We start from the raw sequence: 24,790 nt of genomic DNA, 5'->3' as shown, positions 1-24,790 counted from the left end.
ATAAAGTATAATCTTGGATATTTTACAACCTTGCATCTTCAGTTGTAAAGTGGAATAAGCTAGGTAGTCGCAACCTTTTCTAATGCCTTACTTCTACTTTCAACATATTTATAACCAAATAAAATTGCATAGTCTCACTAACACAGCAAGGCTGCACAAGCCAGTAAAGTTTATATATATATATGCACACCACACACACACATGTATATATATTAGTGCTACACAAAATCATACAAACATTCAAAACATTTTCCATTGGTAACACATGTTTACATTGTTCCCCCTCTTTCTCCCTCCCGCCCCTCCCCGGGAACAGATTACAAATTTTGCTGAATGCATTATGATTCTTCGATCATGTAAAGTAAAGGCAGTAAAGTTTGAAGAACCTGAGCTAAAAGCTGGGAACTCCACACAGAGCTAGGAAAGACACCTCTATAATCCTGGACAATAGCTAACAATTGTAGACAAAACTGAGCTGCCTGAACCGGTGGTCTGACTCAGTATAAGATAGCTTCACTATGCCCCCTTCTACATTGCCATATGAAATCCATGTTATCTGCTTTGAACTGGATTATATGGAAGTGTAGAAGCGGGCCTGTATTCAGGCATTGATGATAACTAAGTCAACAATTGAAGCACACTTCTTTTTAAGCAGGACTCTGAGACAAGTCACATCCATGACTCTTGCAATTGCCATTCTATCCTATAGCGATTACCTTTTAGTGCCAATGGCAAAGGCTGCAGTCACAAGCATTGGCGAGCATATCTCCATGCTACTCAGAGCTAAATATTTTATAACATTCTTTTCAGGAAAGTCTTTTTAAAAAAACAGCAAGAAGAGCAAAATCCTTAACTCAAGTTTCCAGTGTTTTATTTCACAGTATGAGTTTCCTGATCAGTTGAACTCACCGGGTGTGTCCATGATATTGAAGAGAAATGATTTGCCCTTGGTGTCCGGGAGAACAATAGTCACTGGTGTGCTCTTGATCCCAACTCCCCTCTAAAAACAAAATGAATAGGAACTATGAAGCAGAAGAACTACAATGTAGAGGTACAAACAGTAGTGGAGCAACAGAAAGATGTAAGCTCTCTTGGGACAACAGAAACACAATGTAATAACTTTTCTATTACATGGTACGAAATATGACATCATCTGATTCAGAGATAGAGAAAGGTTTCTGGACTCAGTACTTTTCCTAGGAGTATTCAAAAGCTAATCTGTTTAGCATATACAGCACACATATTCTGGGATCCCCCACGGTTTCTTGATTACAGCTGTCCCCCTGCACTAACCTCATCTACCTAACCTAGAAGGCACGATCATCAAGTTTGCAGACGACACAAAACTGGGAGGGATAGCTAACACTCCAGAAGACAGGAGCAGAATTCAAAACGATCTTGACAGACTAGAGAGATGGGCCGAAACTAACAAAATGAAGTTCAACAGGGACAAATGCAAGATACTTCACTTCGGCAGAAAAAATAGAAATCAAAGATACAGAATGGGGGACGCCTGGCTTGACAGCAGTGTGTGCGAAAAAGACCTTGGAGTCCTTGTGGACAACAAGTTAAACATGAGCCAACAATGTGATGCGGCTGCTAAAAAAGCCAATGGGATTCTGGCCTGCATCAATAGGGGAATAGCGTCTAGATCCAGGGAAGTTATGCTCCCCCTCTATTCTGCCTTGGTCAGACCACACCTGGAATACTGTGTCCAATTTTGGGCACCACAGTTGAAGGGAGATGTTGACAAGCTGGAAAGCGTCCAGAGGAGGGCGACTAAAATGATTAAGGGTCTGGAGAACAAGCCCTATGAGGAGCGGCTTAAAGAGCTGGGCATGTTTAGCCTGCAGAAGAGAAGGCTGAGAGGAGACATGATAGCCATGTACAAATACGTGAAGTCAAAGGGAGGAGGGAGCAAGCTTGTTTTCTGCTGCCCTGAAGACTAGGACATGGAACAATGGCTTCAAACTACAGGAAAGGAGATTCCACTTGAACATCAGGAAGAACTTCCTCACTGTGAGAGCTGTTCGACAGTGGAACTCTCTCCCCGGGGCCGTGGTGGAGGCTCCTTCTTTGGAGGCTTTTAAGCAGAGGCTGGATGGCCATCTGTCGGGGGTGCTTTGAATGCGATTTCCTGCTTCTTAGCAGGGGGTTGGACTGGATGGCCCATGTGGTCTCTTCCAACTCTACTATTCTATGATTCATCCTTTTTTATATGCCTTAATTCCTTTTCTGCCTTTCTCATAACTGAGCTGTGGAACTCCACAGTATTGATAGTGTTTATTATTTATTTATTTATTTACAACATTTCTACCCTGCCTTTCTCACCCCAGAGGGGGCTCAAGGCAGCGTTACATACAAATAATAATAGTCACTTAGTTTACTTATTCTGTACAAATCTAGAAGTTTGTTTTATAAAAGTCAGGAAAAGAAAAAGTCAGGAGACACAGCAAATTGTTTTGGACTTCAACTCCCATAATTCCTAACAGCCAGTAGGCTGTTAGGAATTGTGGGAGTTGAAGTCCAAAACACCTGGGGGGCCAAAGTTTGCCCATGCCTGGTCTATATAAAATTGTTATAAGATTTTGTATGGGTTTTATGCTTTGACTCCAAAAATCAAATTGGTCTATAGATTCAAAAATGCAGATCCCCTTACCTCCTGCTCAGTGAACAGTATGTCTGTATAGCAAAGCTGAAAGAAACAACAACAAACAATTCAGCAAACAGATCATGAAAATGAGAATATTTTCATAAATTTTATCTTCATCTTTCTTTTCACTGGAAAGATTAAGGAAAATGGGAGAAATTAACATATTGAAGTTTTGCAAAGAAAATAACTATTGTTTTTACACATATAAAAATTTAATCACTGATAAGTTTATTAGACTCCAAGAATAACTGCTAAGATTTCTTTAACTGAAGGACAGCTCATTTATATCTATGGACTAGGATAACGTTATAAATGGACCTACTAAGGAACAGAATTTAGTTAACTTACATCTTGATCGTAACGTTTTCTTATTTCAGGATGAGTCTGTTCAATCAGGCAATCCACAAAACAAGTCTGAAAAGCAATCAGAAAAGCAGATTGAAATAAATGACATAGTACAACAATTTGGTGAACATGCCCAGCCCAATAGGAGCAAGTATGCTACAGTTCCAGCTCTTTCGGTCAAGATGCAATTCAGACCTAAGAAACCCATAATTTCAGGGCTCCAATAAATGCATAGATTCTGCTATTAAACCACAACTTTTTCAAGTGGAGATCATTTTTTTCAAGTAAATTTTGTGCTAGTCAATATATCAAGGCTGGTCAGTGCACCAAGGCCTTAAGTCCTACTCAGAGAGAAAGGTGCATACAAATGCAACAAGCAAACAATAAAAAAGGAACTACTTCTTCATTCACACAGTCGTCTCCGACTCTTCGTGACCTCATGGATGCATGAAACTTTGTGAGAATGAGAAACATGGAACCTAAAGGATAAAGGCTAAGTAAAACCCTCAAAACAAAACCAACTTCCAGGAAATCAAACCACTTCTAATTCAAGGTATAAATTTATGCTAACCTTTCCATGGTGTAGGTGCCCACAGAGTGTAACATTCCGGATCAATTCAGAATTATCCATCAGATCTGCTAGGAAGCTGAAAAAAGACAAACAGCCATGGGAGGGCGCAGGAGAGCTTTTACTGATGTATATTGACAAAGAGTACAGGCATGTGTTCATTATCAAACATGCACAATAATCACAGTTCTGCTTTTCTGAATTTAATCAGTTAAAAACAGAAACAGTTTTATTATTAAACAGGCTAAAACGGAATTATTTTCCTGGGTCTGTTCTGTATCAGATGGGAGCTTAAGTGAATCAGGAGAGCACTAATGTAAAAGCAGTATAAATAACTGTCCTGTGCTACCAAAGGGAAAAGTGAGTCTTCAATACCTTTATTTCTTGCCTCCAGCAAGATAAGCTGGGTAGCAGCTGCTTTTGATATGGCATTAGTGTTGCTTTTTGGTTTGCACAACACAACACTGTTGCTAACTAACTACAAAAAAATTAATTGTTTTCATTCAGTCACTTCCTTCAAATTGCCCTCTATGAAACAGAAAATATGCAGAGAGAGAACGTATCTTAAAACGGTGTATCTAATGCTCTTATGGTGCATTTGCATTCAACAGTGAAGAGTTCAGTGTCACTGTAACTGGGCAAACAATTTAGGAAAGAAAATGTAAAAGCCAAGTTACACAGACATGCATCTGCTGCCAGAAGACAAAAATTGAGTATCTATATGCATAATGACTAAAAGATCTTGTCTCATGAAACGACTTCTGTATATTCTGCATTTCACCTCTTTACATGACTAGCCACTACTGTCAAACAGTGAGAGGAAAACAAAATGCAGAATAGCATGGTGCTGACCCTGAGTTTTGCGAGCACTGAGACAAGCTGGAAGAGATTACTTTGTGCATGACAGAGTCTAATCAAGAGATAAAAGTGATACTATAATAATAATAGGGGAAATGGGTGAAAGAAAAACAAAAATACAGTTGATTACTATGATAAAAACAATTGGATATTGATAACATATATTTAATAATAAACAGAAATATATAGTAAGAAATATAGTCTTGTTTTCAGCTTTAAAAAACTTTAGGAGGAATTGCAGTAAGATGAATGTTTGTGGAGTACAGTAGTAAAATTAATTTGTAAAAGCTAATTTTAAAAGTATACTAAAGCTAAAAAAAAGAAGATAATGTAAGAATTTGTACAGCTTAGTAACTTTCGGGTGGGGATATAGGGAAACAGAATATATGTTGCACATTGTACTCACTCCATCTCATACACTGTGACTGGCAACGTTTGCTCCATAAGAGAGAATTTCTTGGTCTTCACTGGTTTAATAATAGGCTCTAAAAAAAGATTGATTAAAAAAAATAAGACACAGAATTTCTACTATTACACTGTAGACAATGATGGGGAGAATTAAAGGCAGAGGTTTTACATGCCACAGGTCTCAGGTTCATTTTTATTGTTGCATCTAAAGTGGTAGGGCTAGGAAAAATCTTGAACAGCTACCCACAGAGTATAAACAATTGTTGGATGAGACCAATGGCCTCTTATCTAGTTCTGGAGTCAAAGCAGGTATGGAAAAAATGAAGCTATTACATGAACAAGAACTTCAGAGTTCATAACGCAAGGCCTAAACATGACATCCAATCTCATCTAGAAATCTAAGTAGGGTCAGCTATGGCTGGTATTAGGATAGCAGACCCTCAACAAATACAAGGTCTTGTAAGCTATATTGCTTTGCTTAAGAAAATCTTTCCCATGACTTTCATGGGATCACCATAAACTGACAGGTAACTTGAAAGCACACATATACACAAACTATTTGCAGGTACAGGCTTTCCAACTAGGATGCTCTTCATATATTTAAGACTACAAATTTCATCAGCCCCAGACAGTACAGACAATTCTTTAGTCTAAAATTGGCAGAAGGAATTGTATTGAAGATACCTGCCTTACATAGAGGTATACAATTAACTAAACACACTGAAAAATATCCAAATGCATATCATTTTTTCTGATTTCTGAAGTAAATTGATGCCTAAACAACTGACATCAGAACTAGAAATGTATATCCTATGCTATCTACAGGTTTCTCACCAGTGAGGGGCTGTGTGTCTTCTTCTTGTACTATGGTCTCCACCTCTGGACCATAGACTTCTTCAGCAGTTGGGTAGTACTTCTTATCTTCATGAAGCACCACATCCATTCCATGATGGTCATCATCATGGTCCCCCATATCATCATCATCGTCATCATCATCGAGCTGAAAAAAGAATGAAGGATCTTCATCTCATTGCATTTTAACATAATCTCAGTTACAAAACTTGAGGATGATCCCCTCCTCAAATTCATCATTTTGTAATTGTAGTATCAAGCCTTTAAAAGCTCACGCATAAATGTATGTACTGTATTAGATACCAAGGTTCTATGAGAGTTTGTTGACTGCTACAAAAGCATAACTTGGAGGCTTTTCTTGAAGTTGAAATTAATCCAGATTAGAGAAAATTATAATAAATGTTAGATAAGAAAGACAAAAATGCTTAATCCAAACACAGCTTTCTGTAAAGTTATAAATCAATAGACAGTCTTTAACACGGTTGACAACTATAGTAGAAGCATTCGCCACACCTCATCAAGATCCTTTGAATCTCGACCCATTTCATCGTCGTCATCATCAGAATCAAGCTCCGGACCAATATAATTTCCGAACTCATCATATAGGTCTGTATCCATGTTTCTGGGCCTTTGGATGAAACAAAACCATAGAAAGAACACTTACGGTTTGTACATTGCAATGAATATGTTATTCTTTTTTTACTGATCATTTTGCTTGTGATTTGCTGTTTGCACTCCAGATAATTTTAGAAGTATTTTAATTTCCCTTGTTGCATATTATGAGTTTTAGATTTAAATTTCATAATAAACTCTGCATGTCCAAATATCATGCCTCTATATTTGCTCACCATAGTAGTCTCTTTCCCTGATTTCTGCCTCTCCTTTATGTCTCTCTAACTACCCCCTCGTCATGTCTCAGTGCACAGATCTCTGCCTTGTAGTTTAACTTCATGCTCATTCTTCTGTATTATATCTTTCCTCTACTGCCACCTCCAAAATCAGACCATTTTTTCCAAATAGCTAACCTCCTGAAATCTCCCTTTCCATTTGGTTTTAGTTACATTAGTGGCTCCTTATCACAACTTTCTCTCCTTTCTTAGTCACCCCTTCTTTTAAGTTTTTGGCTTCCTATTCTTCTTTCTCCATTCTACCATCACTCTGTCCTCTAATTTCTTTGCCATACAAACAGTCCCAACACAAAGGTTTCACATAGGAGGAGCACAATTGTCTATTTTGACATACGCAGAAGAAAATATGATCTGCAAATGAAAACATCTCTTGAATAACTTGTTTTGCTGATTTTTAAAAGAAGGTTGTATCAAAATAACCACGATCTCCAAAAAGAAAGTCAATCGCCTCCTCACTGCTATTCTGGAATAAATTCACTGAAAAGGCTGTTTGCCAATTCCAAATAATTGTGTTTATGAATTGCAATACCGCTCATCAGGCTTTCTCTAATTCAAATTCTTGAACTCCTACTCACCTTTGAACTTACTGCTAAAAAATTAAAAGCAGTTATTTTTTTAACTTATACGTATGTAAAACAAAACATGTATATGGCAGAACTCTGACAGGTGTACAAGCTGTCAGCCTATAGGTCTACACACACACGTGCCTAGTAATAACTTTGAACTTAATTCTGAACAGCTATACAATTGTCCAACTAAATCATCTTCATTTTAACTAACAAGTTAAGGAGTTTTCATATAATCACAGAGCTGGAAGAAACCACATGGGCCATCCAGTCCAACCCCCTCCCATGCAGAAAAAACACAAAGCATCCCCAACAGGTGACCATCCAGCCTCTGTTGAAAAGCCTCCGGAGAAGATTTACTACACTCTGAGGCAGCATATTCCACTGTCAAAAAACTCTTACTGCCAAAAGTTATTTTGAATGTTTACATGGCATATTTTTCCTGCAATTTGAATCCATTGCTCCATGGTCTCCTGGTCTCCAGGGCAGCAAAAAAGCAATCTTGCCCACTCCGCAATGGAACATTCTTTCAAGTATTTAAACATCAGATCCTGGGATATAGGGCCTCTCTGGAAAGGGCCTGGGTTGCTGTGAGTTTTTTGGGCTGTATGGCCATGTTCCAGTAGCATTATGTTATGACGTTTTGCCTACATCTGTCGCAATTTTCTGGCAGTAGACTCATATAATCCAGTTTAAAGCAGAAAACCCGGGGTCAGATCCTGGGATATCACTTCACTTAGGCAATCCCTCATAGCCCGAGGATGATGGCCCTCCAAGTGTAGTGTCTTGGTGGTGGATGTGTAGGTGGCTGTGGAGACCTATTCTTGAACCACATGTTCTTCTGGAGTGAAGACATCAGTTTCCAGGTGGAAGGTAGTCTCGGTCAGGATTGGCTTGACGCACCTTCCTCTCGACACGTTTCTCCATTAAGCCCTCCATTCGTGCCTCTTCGAATTCTGCAGCACTGCTGGTCACAGCTGACCTCCAGTTAGAGCGCTCAAGGGTCTGTCTAAAAGGGTCCTCTGTGATTCTGGTCATGAAAGCCTTTGACAACACTTGTCTATCATGCCCCTCTCAGCCCTCTTTTCTCCAGGCTATACATGCCCAATGAAGATCTGAAAGGATTAACTTATCTCGCCTGTACTTATAAAGCTTTTCAGTCTTTCCCTATATTCCTCTATTTACTTTAATATTTTAGCCTTTATGAGCAGCTTTTTCCTACAACTCAGAACAGTTCAATCCTGTGTCAATCTAGTCGAAATTTATTCCTGCTCCAAACATTGGAGCTTTGGACCCTTCCAGACAGGCCCTATGTCCAGGATCGGATCCCAGGTTTCTGCTTTAAACTGGATTATATGAGTCCGCACTGCCAGATAATCTGGGATAAACAGAAAACCTGGGATCAGATCCTGGGATATATAGGGGCTGTCTGGAAGAGACCTGAGACTATTTTATTCAGTGACAGAACAGCCATAGATAGAACTGGAAGGGGCCTCAGGGGCCATTGAATCCTGCTCAATTGCAAGACTTCCAGCTAAAAGGAACCCCAGCAGGTCTTTTCGAAGTCGTCCTCACACACCACGCTGTTAGTTCGTATTTTAATAAGCCCATTTCAATGTATTAGTTTTACAGTTAGAGAGGGAAAAACCCATATTCAGTTTAAACAGACATGCAGTCCTACCTTCCTGCTTCTCCTTCTGCTTTGCCGCCTTCCTCAGCACAGGCAGCGGCTCACGTTCGTCGTTACGTTCTCTTTCCCGTCGCACACTGCTGCGACGAGAGAATGAAAGGCCCCCTTGTTGCTACCGGGTGGGGTTGTCTACTCAGTTGCCGGAATGATTTCTCCCATTTCTTCCTTTAAAGATGCAGTCCCGATATATATCGGTCTTGGTGGATAGCCATAAGTACAACAATAACGCGTGTGTATACATATTATATACACATACACATGATATTGTTGTCCACCAAGACCGAGATATATATCGTGACGGCACCTTTACACGAAGAATTCGAAGAAATCATTCCGGCAACTGAGTAGACAGCCTCATCCGGAGGCAACAGCGGAGCCTTTCATTCTCTCGTCTACATCGGAGTTGTGCTAGTGAACTCTAAGCTCCACCGCTGGAAGGTCCTGCCCACCCCGGAGAGTGTCCTGGTTGCTATGGAAACCTCGTTGGCATGGGAGCGCGAGGCCTACCTTGGAAAACGAGCTCCAGCGCCCTGTAGCGTGAAAAGCTGCCTTTCTCTCGGTTTCGTGTCTTGGTGTGGACTTCCCAGTGCAGAGTTTCCTGAAATTTGTGTAGTGATCCTTTAAAGAGTCCCACAGGTGCTAGATAGGCCAAAGCTGGAGCTGTGAGTTTATAGGTAAAGGTAAAGGTTTTCCCCTGACATTGTCTAGTTATGTCTGACTCTGGGGGTTGGTGCTCATCTCCATTTCTAAACCGAAGAGCCGGCGTTGTCCGTAGACACCTGTGACTGCAAGGAGTGCCGTTACCTTCCCACCGGAGCAGTACCTATTGATCTGCTCACATTGGCATGTTTTCGAACTGCTAAGTTGGCAGAAGCTGGGGCTAACAACGGGAGCTCACCCCGCTCCTCAGATTTGAACCACCGACCTTTCAGTCAGCAAGTTCAGCAGCTCAGCAGTTTAACCCACTGCGCCACGGGGAAGGGGTGGTGGTGGTTATAGACTTGTTTATTTAAAGAAGTTTATGATTTAACACAGGAGTGAGATCCATTTGGACCTCCACTATTGGGAGACTGCTTTGCTACTGAGAGTTTCCTCCCCCAATAGTGGAAGCCTGAATGGCCTTATTTAGGCCCCATTCCACACACCTGTATAACATCCACATTGAGTTTATATGGCACTGTGGACCCAGATAACCCAGTTCAAAGCAGATATTATGGATTATCTGCCTTGATATTCTGGGCTATATAATTGTGTGGAAGGACCCTTACTATTTAAAACAGGCCTAACTAATACTATACTGTACCGTAAACTTTGTATTTACTTGATGTTAATGTTGAAATACGGTAATTAAAAGCAAATTAAGACAAAGACAAACTTAATGTGTCACAGGCCCCTTCTACACTGCTATATAAAACAGATTATCTGCTTTGAACAGATTTATATGGTAGACTCTTATAATCCAGTTGAAAGCAGATAATGTGGATTATCTGTGTTGATAATATGGATTATATCATAGTTTAGAAGGGGCCTGATAGTTCTGGTTGCTTGAGTTCTGGTTCACCGAGGCCCCTTCCGATCAGCGGTACAGAATCCACATTGAACTGGATTATATGGCAATGTGGACTCAGATAATCCAGTACAAATCAAATGTTGTAGATTATCTGCTTTGATATTCTGGGTTATATGGTTTTGTGGAAGGGCTCTGAGAGCCTACTGTATTAATATCCCTTGAAACTGGAAATTTATCTCGTGTCTATGGAAAGTGTTCTCTTTATTTTTAAGTTTTAATGCTCTCAGTGCTGATCCCTTTGTAGCCAAAATGGTACAGCTTGTGCAGAAGAGAGTATTACATAGCTCAACCAAAAAAATTCTTGGTGTCTTGTTTTTTAAGCCTGTTTCTGGGGTTCTTTGGGGTGAAGACTCAGAAAATTGCATTGGGTTCACTGCATTAGCTCTAGTTTCTTAGATGTGGTTATCATGATTTTTATGGATGAGTAGATGAAGACTGGTACATGCCATATGTTCTGTATCTCAAAAAGTAGATCTGATGGGGAAAACTGGTGACATTTTGGGAATCAGCAAGTATATGACCAAAAACAGATCTAACATTTGAGGCACCAAAATGTATGTTGGATGGTGTTATCAGCAGCCTCAATGAAATCTGAGATTTGTAAAGGGGTGTGTGTGTATGTATATGTGTATGTGTGTATATATATATATATATATAGTCTACAAATCAACATGGGGTGAGAGTGATTAATATATGTCAAATGCTGTCTTATTCTGGAGCTAGAATCAGAAAACTGGCTAAGGAAGATAATGTTGTGAAGGAGGGCATACCTGGTTGACTCTGAATGCCGAACTAAAGTGTTCCTTGTCACATTTGTAACAAATTCCATTTGTACCCATCTGAGTTTGGCGAGGTGATGCTCTCTTACAGTTAAAAGAATTGGTATGCAGCCAGGTTTTGCTGCTTGAATTTACAAGAAGCAAAGAGTTAGGAGTTGTGAACTGGCTTAATGTGAAGCGCCACGCGTCAGGGTGCAAGCAACTCCTGCCAAGATCTGGATTTGCCAATATGCTGAATCAATTTGGGCCTAAGGGGGCCTGCTTATATAGCTGTAAAATTGATATATATTCAAAAGATGCTGTAAATCTGTGCTTTCTCCCCTAAAAAAGCTGGCTTCTGTAGTGCCCCTTCAGCCCATTGACTGTCTGGTTGCATTGCAAAGTGGGAAATACATAACAATATACTCTGATGATAACTATAGTAATATAATCTGGTTTCTGTATGTGTGTTTTTGAATACATTAGCTTGTGATTTATTTGGATTTATCTTTCCTCCTCTTGATTAATATCTTTGTAACCTCCAGTTAAAGTTGTTCAGCCCCAATTTTTGGCATTAAATTATTTTAATTTTTTAATTAAATGATTTACTAATCACCTGTGCTGCTCCTAGGTCTTAAGAATGGAAGGCATGATAGATTTCCGTGCTTTGGAAAAAGAGTTGGGACAAGCGATTGCCAGTGATGAGAAGTACAAAAGAGAAAACGATGCCAAATTTCGAGCAGTGCATCAGAAAGTAGCATCCTATGAAGAATTCAGGTTTCTTGATTCCTATTAATACTTTTCTTGATAAAAAAGAGGGAGTAGATAAAACCAACTACTTCTGTTTAAAGCAGCTGCTAGTGATTTTATCTCAATGCATATGCAACTGTTAAGCTTGTACAGTTTAGCATCTGATTTATATGGCATACCGATCAGCAGTTCCCAAATTAAAATAAACTTGCACTAAGGACAACTGGCATGACTTTCCCTCAAAGTGAAATCTGTTCTATATACAACAATATGTATGTTGTTAATGGCAATTATATAGAAAATAGAACATTGAATGTTACTGTTTTGCAAACTGGCAATAAAAGCCTGCTTTTTCCACTTCCAAGTTTTATTGTTTGTATATCTGAGAGAAAGAAGGCATCCTGTAAAAAGATTAAATAGAGTAGCATTTATTACAGGCAACTACCAATGTAGATAGTTGGAGAATGTGAATTTTGCCTTATGCAGGCTACTACCTGGAATTGTGGCACATCGAAGGTATTCACTTTATCATATGATCTACTTGCTATACATTGGACCATGTACCATAATAAGCAACAGGCAGCAGAGGTAGTTGTTTGTAGGCACCTGAAGTTTCCTTGTTCTGTTTGGCACTGGAATGAATACAATACTAAGTAACATTGTTGTACCTTTAATAATTTTATAAAAGAAAGAATTTCAAGAAGTAGACACTTTCTTATCTTCAAAACTTTGTAGTTGGCCTGACTGCTGTTGAACTTTTAATAATGCACACTTTTTTGTTGCTTGTAGGGATATTGTTCGAGCATCACACTTAAAGCCTTTAGAAAAAAGGGACAAAATGAGGAGCAAAAGAAGCATGTTATGGAATTCCTGTGCATTTAAACCAAACTGTAAAGAAGAAAGTGAAGTAGAATTGTCTCAGGTGAAATAGCCTTTCTTGAAGATATTTTAAATCTTTGATCTCTTCCGAGCCAGATTCCTCGTTGACCACATATTTCTAAATTAAAAATCATAGTAATTCTTGGTTTTAACGGATTTTTATCTTAATATAGAGATTGGAAGTATATTGCTGCATATACCTTTTGTATAATTTCTGATATTGACATTTCTACCTCACAATAAGGAACTATGAAGCAAGCATATACTGATAACAAATTGTTTCAGTGTTCAAAGCAAAAATCCTGTATCAAAGATGAACCTCTTCCCCATCTTTGAGAATGTTTTTTTAATTATGTTATCCTTGCTCCTTAATTGTATCCTACCTTTTGCCCATTATTTATTCTACAATTTAAAAAATGTAGAGAAATTAACTGCATATTTTACATGCAGAAATAGGCATTTTAGAACATATAGCAGTATTTCCAAAATTAGTGCTAAATGCAAAATTAATGGAAATGTCATGATACAGAATTGGACATGTGTTTCAGCAAAATTATATATGTATGTGTCAATTGTGCTATTGGATCTATTGCAAATGTGTGCAAAGGAAAAATGACCAAATAATTGAAATTAGCGTTGGATGGATTTGCAGTCTATTTTGGAGATAGTACTTGATTTTTGTTGCAGAAGGATTTGGGGAATTCAGCATGAAATGCTGTTTCTTCTTTAAACCTTACATGTATCATAAGAAATGTTGCATGGGTTTTGTGCTCCATGTGGAGAAACATAATACATTTCTCACACACATCCCCCAATGGCCTAACAGTCACAGTCATGACTCTATACTTTGATCAGACCAAGTGAATTAAAGCCTTGTGACTTGAAGGTTGGGTTGCTGATCTGAAAGCTGCCAGGTTCGAATCCGACCTGGGGAGAGCGTGGATGAGCTCCCTCTATCAGCTCCAGCTCCATGTGGGGACATGAGAGAAGCCTCCCACAAGGATGATAAAAACATCAAAACATCCGGGTGTCCCCTGGGCAACGTCCTTGCAGACGACCAATTCTCTCATACCAGAAGTGACTTGCAGTTTCTCAAGTCGCTCCTGACATGGAAAAAAAATCAGACCAAGTTATTTGGTGTTTAAAGAGATAATGTAGAAGAAACACAATGTTTGTCTGGTAAGTGATTTCAGGAAAAGGAACTGGGTGAGTGGCTGTTGGATTTTTTTGGTTGTGATAGTACACCTTAAAAATCAGAGTTCCACTAGCCAGCAAAGGATTTTGCCAGAATATTTCTTAGTAGAGGTGCTTGTCTCCTGGCACCCTATGAGGCTTTTTCTGCTTAAGTCTTCTTTTATATATCCACCCATCTCTGCCAGATGAGCAAGGCTTTGGACCAGTTGTCCTGTGAATCCAGGCTCATTTCAGACCAACAGAGAGGTCAGTACACTCTGTCTCCCATGTCTAGTCTTGCAGTGTCTTCCTTCCAGGTCCTCACCTTCAGATCCAGTCTTTTATTGGCCTCTTGGCTCTTCCCTGCTGCAAAAGCAAGCAGCTGGCTGTCATTCACCACTGAGGCCAAGAAGTTGAGAGCAGACAAAGGAGCCCAAATGCTTAATGCAGGAGAAGGGAGGATGCTAGGAAGTCTATTTGAGTCAGGACTGGTAACATTGTTCTTTTCCTCCAGGATTTAGAGCGGCTTCCTGAGACTTCTGCAGAATTCTACAGAGACTGGCGCAGATGCATGAAAAGCAGCCATCAACGATACCAGCTTCTGCTCCAACTTGGACCCCAGAGTTTGGGCAGAATTTTTCAAACCGACTTGGCTTTTGGTCTTCTAGGTGAATTCCTAGTGGTGCTCACAGAAAATGTCTGCATGGAAGACCAAAACACTGTCTTGGAAATCTTGGAGAGTTTTGCTAGCACAAAACGCTTTGGTCTGAATATAGAACTTCTGGGTGAGCAAGAGAAAGAAGGCTGCAGAGGGTTATTTAAGAAACTGCAAAAAATGGCTTCTGGCCCTGGTGAACTTGCTGAATCTCCAGATGCTTCTGATGAGGGAAGTACAGCTCAATCCAAAATTCATGGCCAAACAGATGGACCAACTGAAGAAAAACTCAGGAAACTGATGCAGCTTTATCAAATCTCCTGAAATAATCTTGCATCTTTATTACCAAATACACTACTGGAATATATTGCAGAATACAGGGAAAATTGAAATACCCACTTGTAATAGTTTTTTAAAAAATTAGCAATCTGCAAGGGTTTGCCTTATACATTTCCCATTCTGCAAAAGATCTTATGCAGAAGAGATTTCCAGTGATTAAGCCCTTTGTACATCCTTTATTTTGTGCTGCATCAGTTATTGAATTTTTACATAAATTTGTTCTTCTCCATTCAGTTTCAATAAATAGTTTTTTTGTGGACGGTTTTGTTACTTTCTGCTGTAACTTGTCTCATGTTTCTCATAGCTTTGAATGTTTCTTTTCAAGATGAAATAAATACAGTATAACCTTCATATTAATGAGGCGGGTATCCATGGTCTCATTTATCCATATCCAACAAAATATGTCCCCTCTAGGCATTTTCTAAGTCTTCCAGCATGATTCTATTGTATTGTTGACCCAGAAGTAATTTATTTCAATAGGATTCACTATTGTCCATATAATTTCCAGGAATATATCCTTTGGAGATACAGGAGTCATACTGTACTTCAGTTTCCTGTGGTCTGGATCAGTAACTCACAAGTTATCATGATTGCTACTGTTATGCTAGTGGAAAAAATAGAAAAAGCTATTGGGTCTCTCTGAGTGGCTAATTCAGATATAGCATTCAAGAACGGGAAGATAAAAGGTGTTCTACAGTAGTACAAGGCAGGCACCCTTGTAATTTTCTACCTCATTGCTTGGACTGAATTGGCACAGACACAGTAAAGAATACCAGGCAGGCAGCCAATCCTCATTCTCCTAAAAAGAAATGCATTTCAGCCACAATTATTCAGGCAAAAATCCTGTTAAAATTTTGTTACCTCTATGTACACAACACATTTGCTATTTTAACTACAATATACTAGGATGCTTCAGAAGTGTATAATGATAGTCATCGCTCCTTGAGTTCTAGAAACTGTCTTTGTTCCTTTTCAAAAAATATCTGCATAGACATATGAGCTTTACTATGCTACGTACTGGAAGGATAAGCAAGAATGATATAAATATTTATTCTTTTGAAGTCAGATAACCTAAAGTCAGCTTAGTGGTCTTGTTAAAACATTCTTCAATAATACATTCAGAAGCTGCAACTCTAGAGCTTGTAGCTAAGCTCTATAGAATGTTAGTTTTCAGTATTGGTTGTTCAATAGAATTTTGCACTGTAGTTCTCAGAATCACGGATCATCAGCCAAGTTGTCTGGTGTTTTTGGGAGCTGGAATTTAGTCTACCTGGAGGACAAAAGTTTGAAAACGATTACTATAGAACATGGAAACTGTACTAGTCGCCCATCCAATAGCAGGATTGATTGTTATTGCAATTCTCTTTAGTTCTACTGGGATTCTCAATGCCTTCGATATTATGGAGAAGGAAGATGTATTCAAGAGGACACCTTGCCCAGCTTTTCTGATGTTTGAGAATGCTGCTTACCTAGCTGAAATGAGCTTTGAGTTGCCGTGTAACTGTAAGCCAGAAGAGGTTTCCTCTGTAGTTTGGTATTTCCAGAAAGGTATGGGCAGTCAGCAGACAAAAGTCCTGACAGACTTTGATGGCACGATGGTAGTGGATTCCACGCACATCAAGGTGGGGATGGACATGCTCCGGCGCTTCAGCATTAGGATGTTCAGTCTGATTGTCTTTCGGGTTCAAGTGGAAGATTCAGGGCATTATATTTGTGGCACAAAGAAGGGGGATTTCTTTTATGGCTATGATGTAGATGTACAAGCTTCCAAACGCATAAGTGTTGCCTTTACAGATGAGAATCAGCATCCTAATAAAGATAAGGAAGAAAAACACTACAAGATCTTCACTGTCTTCTGGGACTGGACCAGGTGCAACCGCTGTGATGTTCGAGGTGAGCAACGTCGGATTGGTCTTTGCTATATAAAGAGTTCCCGTTTGATTAGACGATACCGTACAGCCACTGCAGAGGTGGCATCCTGTGGCTCAGAGTCAATCCCAAAACAGTTTAAACGTGTTATTAAGAACAGAAAGCCTGAGATTGTTATCCGAAGTTGCTCAGTGCCTTGTATAAGGAAGACAACAGCCAGTGAAGGAGAGGAATCTATTTCCGATGTTATATCACAGATTGGAGAAATGCCCTGGGTCTCTAACATCCCTATTCAATTCCACAAGCAAAGACTTGGCACCGACCTGATCATTTCCTGTCCTGGTGCCCGGCCAGAGCATGCTGTGGCCTGGGACAAAGATTCAACTCGGCTGTACCTCACTAGGTTCCTCACTGGAGTCAATAAGAGCATGAGGGTCTTCATTGACTATGGAAACCATCTGCACATCCGCTTTGCCCAGCTGAGTGACAGAGGTATCTACTTTTGCTGGCGAGAGGGAGAATTGGTGGCTGGTTTCCGATTAACTGTGATGTATGAGAGCCGCCGCCAGCGAAGCTTTGATGATCCTGAGGCACAGTATGCTATCAAGACCATCTTCATTTTCTATATCCTTCTGACCTTCATCTTTGTAACCGTCCACGGTATACGCTTTTGCATGTATGCCTTTAAAATGCCCAGCTAAGGAATAATATCCTGTAGGAAAATGTATATGGTCCCTGAGTGTTTTATTGTTAATAATAATAATTATTTTTTATTAGTCTGCTTAATTAAATACTTAATTGAACAGTTGTTGACTCTTGAAGAATTAAGTAACTGAATGGAAGCAATATTGCAGAAAAACATTAAAATTCCCTTTGCAAGGATCACATCTCTTAAAAATGACATGTGAAACAAGGAACGGGAGAATGTTGCCCTCCAGGTGTTTGATTGCAGTTCCTAGCTAAATTACACCAGGTGAAGGTACTGCAAATTCCATCATCTGTGGTCCATCCTCCCCCAAACCACACCAGGACATAAAGTGGGTCACACAAGGGGTCTGTGTGCGGAGTTTGGTCCAGGTTCGTCATTCGAGGATGTCGCAGTGATCTGTTGGAATTGGATCCAAAGCAGGTGAAAGTACTGCAAATCCCATCATCCGTGGTCCATCCTCCCCCAAACTCCTCCAATATGTTCTGTTGGTCATGGGGGGTCTGTGTGCCAAGTTTGGTCCAGGTCCATCATTTGTGGATGTCACAGTTTCTGTGGAAGTTGGAGGCTCGGCTAGAAAAATATATCACTGCCTGCATACATACATAAACACACAGACAAACCTATATATAGATATAGATGAAAACACAGAATGTTCACTCTTATCAAAGTCTTCAGTCTGAATACACTAGTATGTTATAAATAGATATTAATAGAGTATTATAAGTTGGTTTTTGTTGGCTGTATTTTTCCAGTTAGAATTTTGTAAAAACAGTAGTAAACCATGTGGTGTGGTCTCTACTAACGAACAAGCAGTCACTCCTATGAGCAGCCAGAGGGTGTGCTAGCACCAGAGGGAGTGTTCGCATAAAAATACAGGGCTTCAAGCCATCAGTCTATGTACCTCATGCCTCCGTGCCTCTCTCCCTGCGTGCCACATGCTCTTCTCCACTTTGGGAGATTACTGCCTGCTTCCCTGTTGTCCACTTTGGGAGATTGCTGTCCGCTTTTAGGAACTTTGGATTAGTTCATTGTATATGTTTGGCTTCATGAAGAGAGAAAGAGAGAGAGAGAGAGAGAGAGAGAGAGAGAGAGAGAGAGAGAGAGAGAGAGAGAGCGAGCAAGGGACGGAGGCTGGAAGGAGTACACTATGAAGAAAATGATGCTTCTGCCTCTTCACTTTGTTTTGCCTTGCTGTTACCCTGGCCAACACACATTTTACTGCTCAAAATGTGCTTCCTTCCACAGTGACTGGATGGAATAAAGAATATTTTTCCCTTAACAATTTTTATTTTAGTTGAACGTTTCATGTATCATCTATATATATAAAAGGGTAATGAAATTTCGGCCTAGGACAAAACAACAAAACTACACATCCCAAAAACACTAAACTTGGCAGCACAACCCCTCATCCATGCCTCTATGTTCATACAACAAAAATAAAAGAAAAATTAAGTCCTAATTAGAGGGAGATGAATAATTGCTTTTATCCAATTGCTGCCAGTTAGAAGGCTAAGCTCCGCCCACTTGGTTTCTTAGCAACCCACTCAGCCCAGGGGACAGGCAGAGTTAGGCCTCACTTAGGCCTCTTCCACACTGCCTATAAAATACAGATTATCTGATTTGAATTGGATTATATGGCAGTGTAGAATCAGGGCCCTCCCACACAGCTATATAACCCATTTATAATGGACTTAATGTCAGGGGAAAACGTTTACCCTTTACCTTAACTACCACCAATTCCTCAATACTTTATTTCCCATACCACCATACTTTGCCACAGCAATGCGTGGCCGGGCACAGCTAGTTATTTTATTTATTATTTGTTATTAATAAAATATATTTTCTTATTTTAAAACATGTAACACATTAAGAGCATTTCAGTGCATTTTAATGGGAATTTTTGTTATGAGATAAGGGTATTTTGAGTTCAGAGCTCAGTCACAGAACAAATTAAACTCTTAAGTCAAGGTTTCACTACATACATACATGCATACATACAAACTTTGACTTTTATTATATAGAAGATTACATATATAGGTAATATAGGTAATAGATAGATAGAGATCCCTGGAAACAATCTATTGTGTGTGTGTTTGTGTGTGTATACACATGCGGGAATATACCTGCGAATCTGGGGAGCAGTTCAAAACATGCAAATGTGAGTAGATCAATAGTAACCGCTCTGGCGGGAAGGTAAGGGTGCTCCATGCAGTCATGCTGGCCACATGAGCTTGGAGGTGTCTACGGACAATGCTGGCTCCTCGGCTTAGAAATGTAGATGAGCTCCAACCCCCAGAGTCTAACCCAACTAGACTTAATCTCAAGGGAAAACCTTTACCTTTTATAACCCCCCCCCCCACACACACACACAGAGCTTGGGGGTCCTGGGAGTTGGAGCCCTTGAGAAATTTTTCCCCCAAGTCTGAAAGCAAAGGCGTTCTCCATCATGGCATCGCATGAGGAAGCACCCCTGGTCAAACATTGGTAGCTCAAATTGTTGGCTATATTTTGTTGTTCTTGCCGTGTGCCTTCAAGTTGTTTCGGTTTTAGAGCAACCCTTTCACAGAATTTTCTTGTCATGAATGATTCAAAGTGATTTGACTTTGTCCTTCTCTGAGGCTGAGAGAGCGTGACTTGCCTAAAGTAACCCATTGGATTCAGAGCCACAGTCTGGTGGTCAAACACCACGCTTTCCAAATTCTTTCCCTCTCTTTTTCTTACCCACCTTACTTGCATTTGTCTTTGCTTCCTCCCTTGTTTTGGAGGGAGGTAGAGGAAAGCAGAGCAAAGGAGAGCTAAAGAGCAACTCGGGGCATGAATGGCAGCGGTGGTAGTGGGTTGAATCTAAAGTTTAGAGCGAGACGAGGGAAATGATCTTGGTGGGCTGAATCTAGCTCCTGGGCATAGTGACTAAACATATGATCTAAATGACTTCAAAGCACACAGGAACACATTTCCAAATGTGCAAAGGATGGTACTCTAGATGAAAAAGTAGAAAACAGGTCTCTGCATACTCCTAGTATCAGAGGAGGTCCAAGGCAATTTTCAAGTGTAGGCGAACAGAAATTTTGCCCCCCCCCCAACCAATCACTGAAAAATAAAAGCGTTGATTCTGGTCATGACAACACATAAATTATTATTATTATTATTATTATTATTATTATTATTATTATTATTATTATTATTATTAAGATCCAAAGGAGCAGGGTGTGAAAATAGTTCACATTCCAGGATCCCATCCCATGCTTTTGATGTTAAACTGGATTATATGAGTCCGCACTGCCAGATAATCTGGGATAAACAGAAAATTTGTGATTGGATCCTGGGATATAGGTCCTATCTGGAAGGGCCCTAAGTAGCATATAACCTTTGGAAAGCTGGGCATTCCTTCTGGAATGTGAAAATCATCTATCGGACAGATGGCAAGCTATTTAACCTCAGCAGACTGAAAGCCAAAACCAAGGTCACCACAACATCTGTTATAGAACTCCAATATGCCGATGACAACGTAGTCTGTGCGCATTCAGAAGAAGACCTAAAAGCCACCCTAAACACCTTCGCAGAAGCATACGAGCTCGGCCTCTCACTGAACATCGAGAAAACCAAAGTGCTCTTCCAACAGGCACCAGCTAATCCCTCTGCAAAGCCAGGAATACAGCTTAATGGTGTCACATTAACAGAAAACGTTGACCATTTCCGCTACCTTGGCAGCCACCTCTCCACAAAAGCCAACATTGACACTGAAATACAACACCGCCTGAGCTCTGCGAGTGCAGCATTTTTCCAAATGAAGCAGAGAGTGTTTGATGACCGGGACATCCGTAGAGATACCAAGGTGCTTGTCCTCCAGAGATACCCAAAGCCATTGTCCTCCCAACCCTGCTCTACGCCTGCGAAACGTGGACTGTCTACAGACGTCACACCAAACTCCTGGAGCGTTTCCATCAGCGTTGCCTCAGGAAAATCCTGCAAATCTCTTGGGAAGACAGGCGGACAAATGTCAGCGTGCTGGAAGAAGCAAAGACCACCAGCATTGAAGCGATGCTTCTATGCCATCAACTCCGCTGGACTGGCCATGTTGTCCGAATGCCCGATCACCGTCTCCCAAAGCAGCTACTCTACTCCAAACTCAAGAACGGGAAACGTAATGTTGGTGGGCAGGAAAAGAGATTTAAAGATGGGCTTAAAGCCAACCTTAAAAACTGTGGCATAGACACTGAGAACTGGGAAGCCCTGGCCCTTGAGCGCTTTAACTGGAGGTCAGCTGTGACCAGCAGTGCTGCGGAGTTCGAAGAGGCACGAATGGAGGGCTTAAGGGAGAAACGTGCCAAGAGGAAGGAGCGTCAAGCCAACCCTGACCGGGACCTCCTTCCACCTGGGAACTGATGTCCTCACTGCGGGAGAATATGCGGGTCAGGAATAGGTCTCTTCAGTTACCTAAGAACCCACCCCCAAGACACCAGAGATGGAAGACAATCGTCCTCGAACTATGAGGGATCGCCTAAGTAAGTAAGTATGACAAGGAGGCAAAGAGAGAGGGCCCTTGCACACAGACATATAACCCAGAATATCTGCTTTGAACTGAGTTGAGTCCACACTGCCAGATATTCCAGCTCAAAGAAGAAAATGTGGGATTTTATTCAGCTATGTGTGGAAGGGGCCAGAGAGAGAACTCTAAATAACCCAGTTCAAAGCAGATATTGTGAGATTTTCTGCCTTGATATTTTGAGGTCCTGATGGTCCTTTCACACAGCCATATAACCCAGAATATCAAGGCAGATAATGCACATTATCTGCTTTGAACTGGATTATATGGCAGTGTGGACAAAGATAACCCAGTTCAAAGCAGATATTGTGGGTTATTCTGCCTTGATATTCTGGGTTATATGCCTGTGTGCCATATAACCCAGAATATCAAGGCAGATAATCCACATTATCTGCTTTGAACTGGATTATATTGCAGCGTGGACTCAGATAACCTAGTGCAGAGAGAGTGGGAGAAGAGAGCCATGGAGAAAAAAAGCAAAGAGGTTTCTTGTTGAAGAAGAATCACTCAATTTGTTGTATCCAGAACAGAATAATAGAGTTGGAAAATATAGATATGTGTATTAATGAAATAAAAATAAATCTCTTGTTTGCACTTGTGTGTCTTGTACCATTAATCTGTGTTGGGTAATGTTTCATGTATTTTAAATTTGTTTTAATGATTCCTTTGTAGGTTTAATTCTATTTTAATGCTTATAGTCTACAGTAGAGTCCTGCTTATCCAATATAAACGGGCTGGCAGAATGCTGGATAAGCGAATATGTTGGATAATAAGGAGAGATTAATGAAAAGCCTATTAAACATTAAATTAGGTTATGATTTTAAAAATTAAGCACCAAAACATCATGTTATACAACAAATTTGACAGAAAAAGTAGTTCAATACACAGTAATGCTATGTAGTAATTACTGTATTTACGAATTTAGCACCAAAATATCATGATGTATTGAAAACATTGACTACAAAAATGCCTTGGATAATCTAGAACGTTGGATAAGTGAGTGTTGGATGAGTGAGACTACTGTACTTTGGAATATTTTAAGAGGGAAAAAGTGGTATACAGTATACATTAATAGTAATATCAAAAATAAAATACAGTATCCTACAATAATGCTAATATAGCACAACTTCTAGTTTTTAACACATTTTCTAAATTGTTGCTATTTTAATGCTTGTGCTCTGCTTTGGAGCATTTTTTAGAGGGGGAAAGGTGACATACAGAATAAATAAATATAAGTAAAAGGTGAAGGTTTTCCCCTGATATTAAGTCTAGTTGTGTCCAACTCTGTGGATTGATGCTTATCTCCATTTCTAAGATGAAGAGCCAGCATTGTCCATAGACACCTCCAAGGTCATGACTGCATGGATCACTATTACCTTCCTGCCAGAGCAGTACCTATTGATCTACTCACATTTGCATGTATTCAAACTGCTAGGAAACCTGATAGGTTTCCTAAGGAGTCATAAAATCCTAGTATGGGAGAAAGCTGCACTCAAGGATCCACACAGTCAACAGGTGGTCATTTGGCTTTTGTTTGAAAGTAGGCATGGGCAAACTTGGCCTTCCCTCCAGGTGTTTTGGACTTCAACTCCCACAATTCCTAACAGCCTACCGGCTGTTAGGAATTGTGGGAGTTGAAATCCAAAACACCTGGAGGGCCGAAGTTGGCCCATGTCTGCTTTCAAGCCTCCAGAGAAGGAGGCCCCATGTCAACTAGATCCAATGTAGTTTGCCCCTTCTCTCCCTGGAGTCTGAAAAAAGTACCTTGAATGCCGCATGGTGAGGGCTGCTCAGGAGGCTAGAGGCGGGTGCAAAGGCGAGAGAGAGAGAGAGAGAGAGAGAGAGAGAGAGAGAGAGAGAGAGAGAGAGAGAGAGAGAGAGAGAGGAGGGAGGGGAAGAGGAGCTGGGGGTTCTGCAGAAGGGTTTTTCCTGCTCCTTTGCCGGCTTTCCTTTATGCATATACAGTAGAGTCTCACTTATCCAACATAAACAGGCCGGCTGAATGTTGGATAAGCGAATATGTTGGATAATAAGGAGGGATTAATGAAAAGCCTATTAAACATCAAATTAGGTTATGATTTTACAAATTAAGCACCAAAACATCATGTTATACAACAAATTTGACAGAAAAAGTAGTTCAATACGCAGTAATGCTGTGTACCGTGTTTCCCCGAAAATAAGACAGTGTCTTATATTAATTTTTGCTCCCAAAGATGCACTAGGTCTTATTTTCAGGGGATGTCTTATTTTTCCATGAAGAAGAATTCACATTTATTGTTGAACAAAAAAATGAACATTTATTATATACTGTACAGTAGTTGTCATCACAAAGCATAACCAGACAAACTGTGAATCCTATTAAGAATTTCTTGTTACTACCATTATTTCCATGTACACCACTCTGTGGTATGTACATTTACCGATCCTGCATGCTCTGGTGTTTTGTTCGGTGGGCATGCTTCCAAGCAAAAACTTTGCTAGGTCTTACTTTCAGGGGAGGCCTTATATTTAGCAATTCAGCAAAAGCTCTACTAGGTCTTATTTTATGGGGATGTCTTATTTTAGGGGAAACAGGGTAGTAATTACTCTATTTACAAATTTAGCACCAAAATATCATGATGTATTGAAAACATTGGCTACAAAAATGCGTTGGATAATCCAGAACGTTGGATATGTGAGTGTTGGATAACTGAG

The 24,790-nt window shown here is 40.1% G+C and overlaps 3 protein-coding genes across 4 annotated transcripts in view; 2 read left to right on the top strand and 1 right to left on the bottom strand.

Moving 5' to 3' along the window:
• The window catches only part of eftud2 (elongation factor Tu GTP binding domain containing 2), a 31,804-nt gene extending 22,810 nt beyond the window's left edge, over positions 1-8,994 (bottom strand). The window contains exons 1-8 of the mRNA XM_003222610.4: positions 8,840-8,994; positions 6,198-6,312; positions 5,667-5,832; positions 4,831-4,909; positions 3,570-3,645; positions 3,002-3,067; positions 2,660-2,695; positions 910-1,000 (exon numbers count right to left, since the gene is read on the bottom strand). Coding sequence (XP_003222658.1) covers positions 910-1,000; positions 2,660-2,695; positions 3,002-3,067; positions 3,570-3,645; positions 4,831-4,909; positions 5,667-5,832; positions 6,198-6,302 — 619 coding nt within the window. The 5' untranslated portion in view covers positions 6,303-6,312; positions 8,840-8,994. The remainder of the gene's footprint in view (positions 1-909; positions 1,001-2,659; positions 2,696-3,001; positions 3,068-3,569; positions 3,646-4,830; positions 4,910-5,666; positions 5,833-6,197; positions 6,313-8,839) is intronic.
• Positions 8,995-9,170: 176 nt separating this feature from the next.
• Positions 9,171-15,329, top strand: ccdc103 (coiled-coil domain containing 103). 2 transcript variants are annotated; one of them, XM_003222611.4, is made up of 4 exons: positions 9,171-9,522; positions 11,808-11,953; positions 12,716-12,848; positions 14,493-15,329. In XM_003222611.4, the coding sequence occupies exons 2-4, from the start codon at positions 11,817-11,819 to the stop codon at positions 14,955-14,957; spliced, it is 735 nt and encodes a 244-aa protein (XP_003222659.2). In that variant the 5' UTR covers positions 9,171-9,522; positions 11,808-11,816; the 3' UTR covers positions 14,958-15,329. The 2 variants fall into 2 exon arrangements, with proteins under 2 accessions (XP_003222659.2, XP_008111428.2); XM_008113221.3 differs by having other exon boundaries at positions 9,180-9,528.
• A 73-nt stretch (positions 15,330-15,402) lies between these two features.
• On the top strand, positions 15,403-17,566 carry fam187a (family with sequence similarity 187 member A). The gene has a single exon (XM_008113464.3). The coding sequence runs from the start codon at positions 16,280-16,282 to the stop codon at positions 17,540-17,542; it is 1,263 nt and encodes a 420-aa protein (XP_008111671.3). The 5' UTR covers positions 15,403-16,279; the 3' UTR covers positions 17,543-17,566.
• The last annotated feature ends 7,224 nt before the right edge of the window (positions 17,567-24,790 follow it).

The sequence above is a fragment of the Anolis carolinensis genome, chromosome 6 (assembly GCF_035594765.1).
Source record: "Anolis carolinensis isolate JA03-04 chromosome 6, rAnoCar3.1.pri, whole genome shotgun sequence".
NCBI lineage: Eukaryota > Metazoa > Chordata > Lepidosauria > Squamata > Dactyloidae > Anolis > Anolis carolinensis.
Note: the sequence above shows the minus strand (reverse complement) of the source record. Positions and strands in the feature narration are given on the sequence as shown.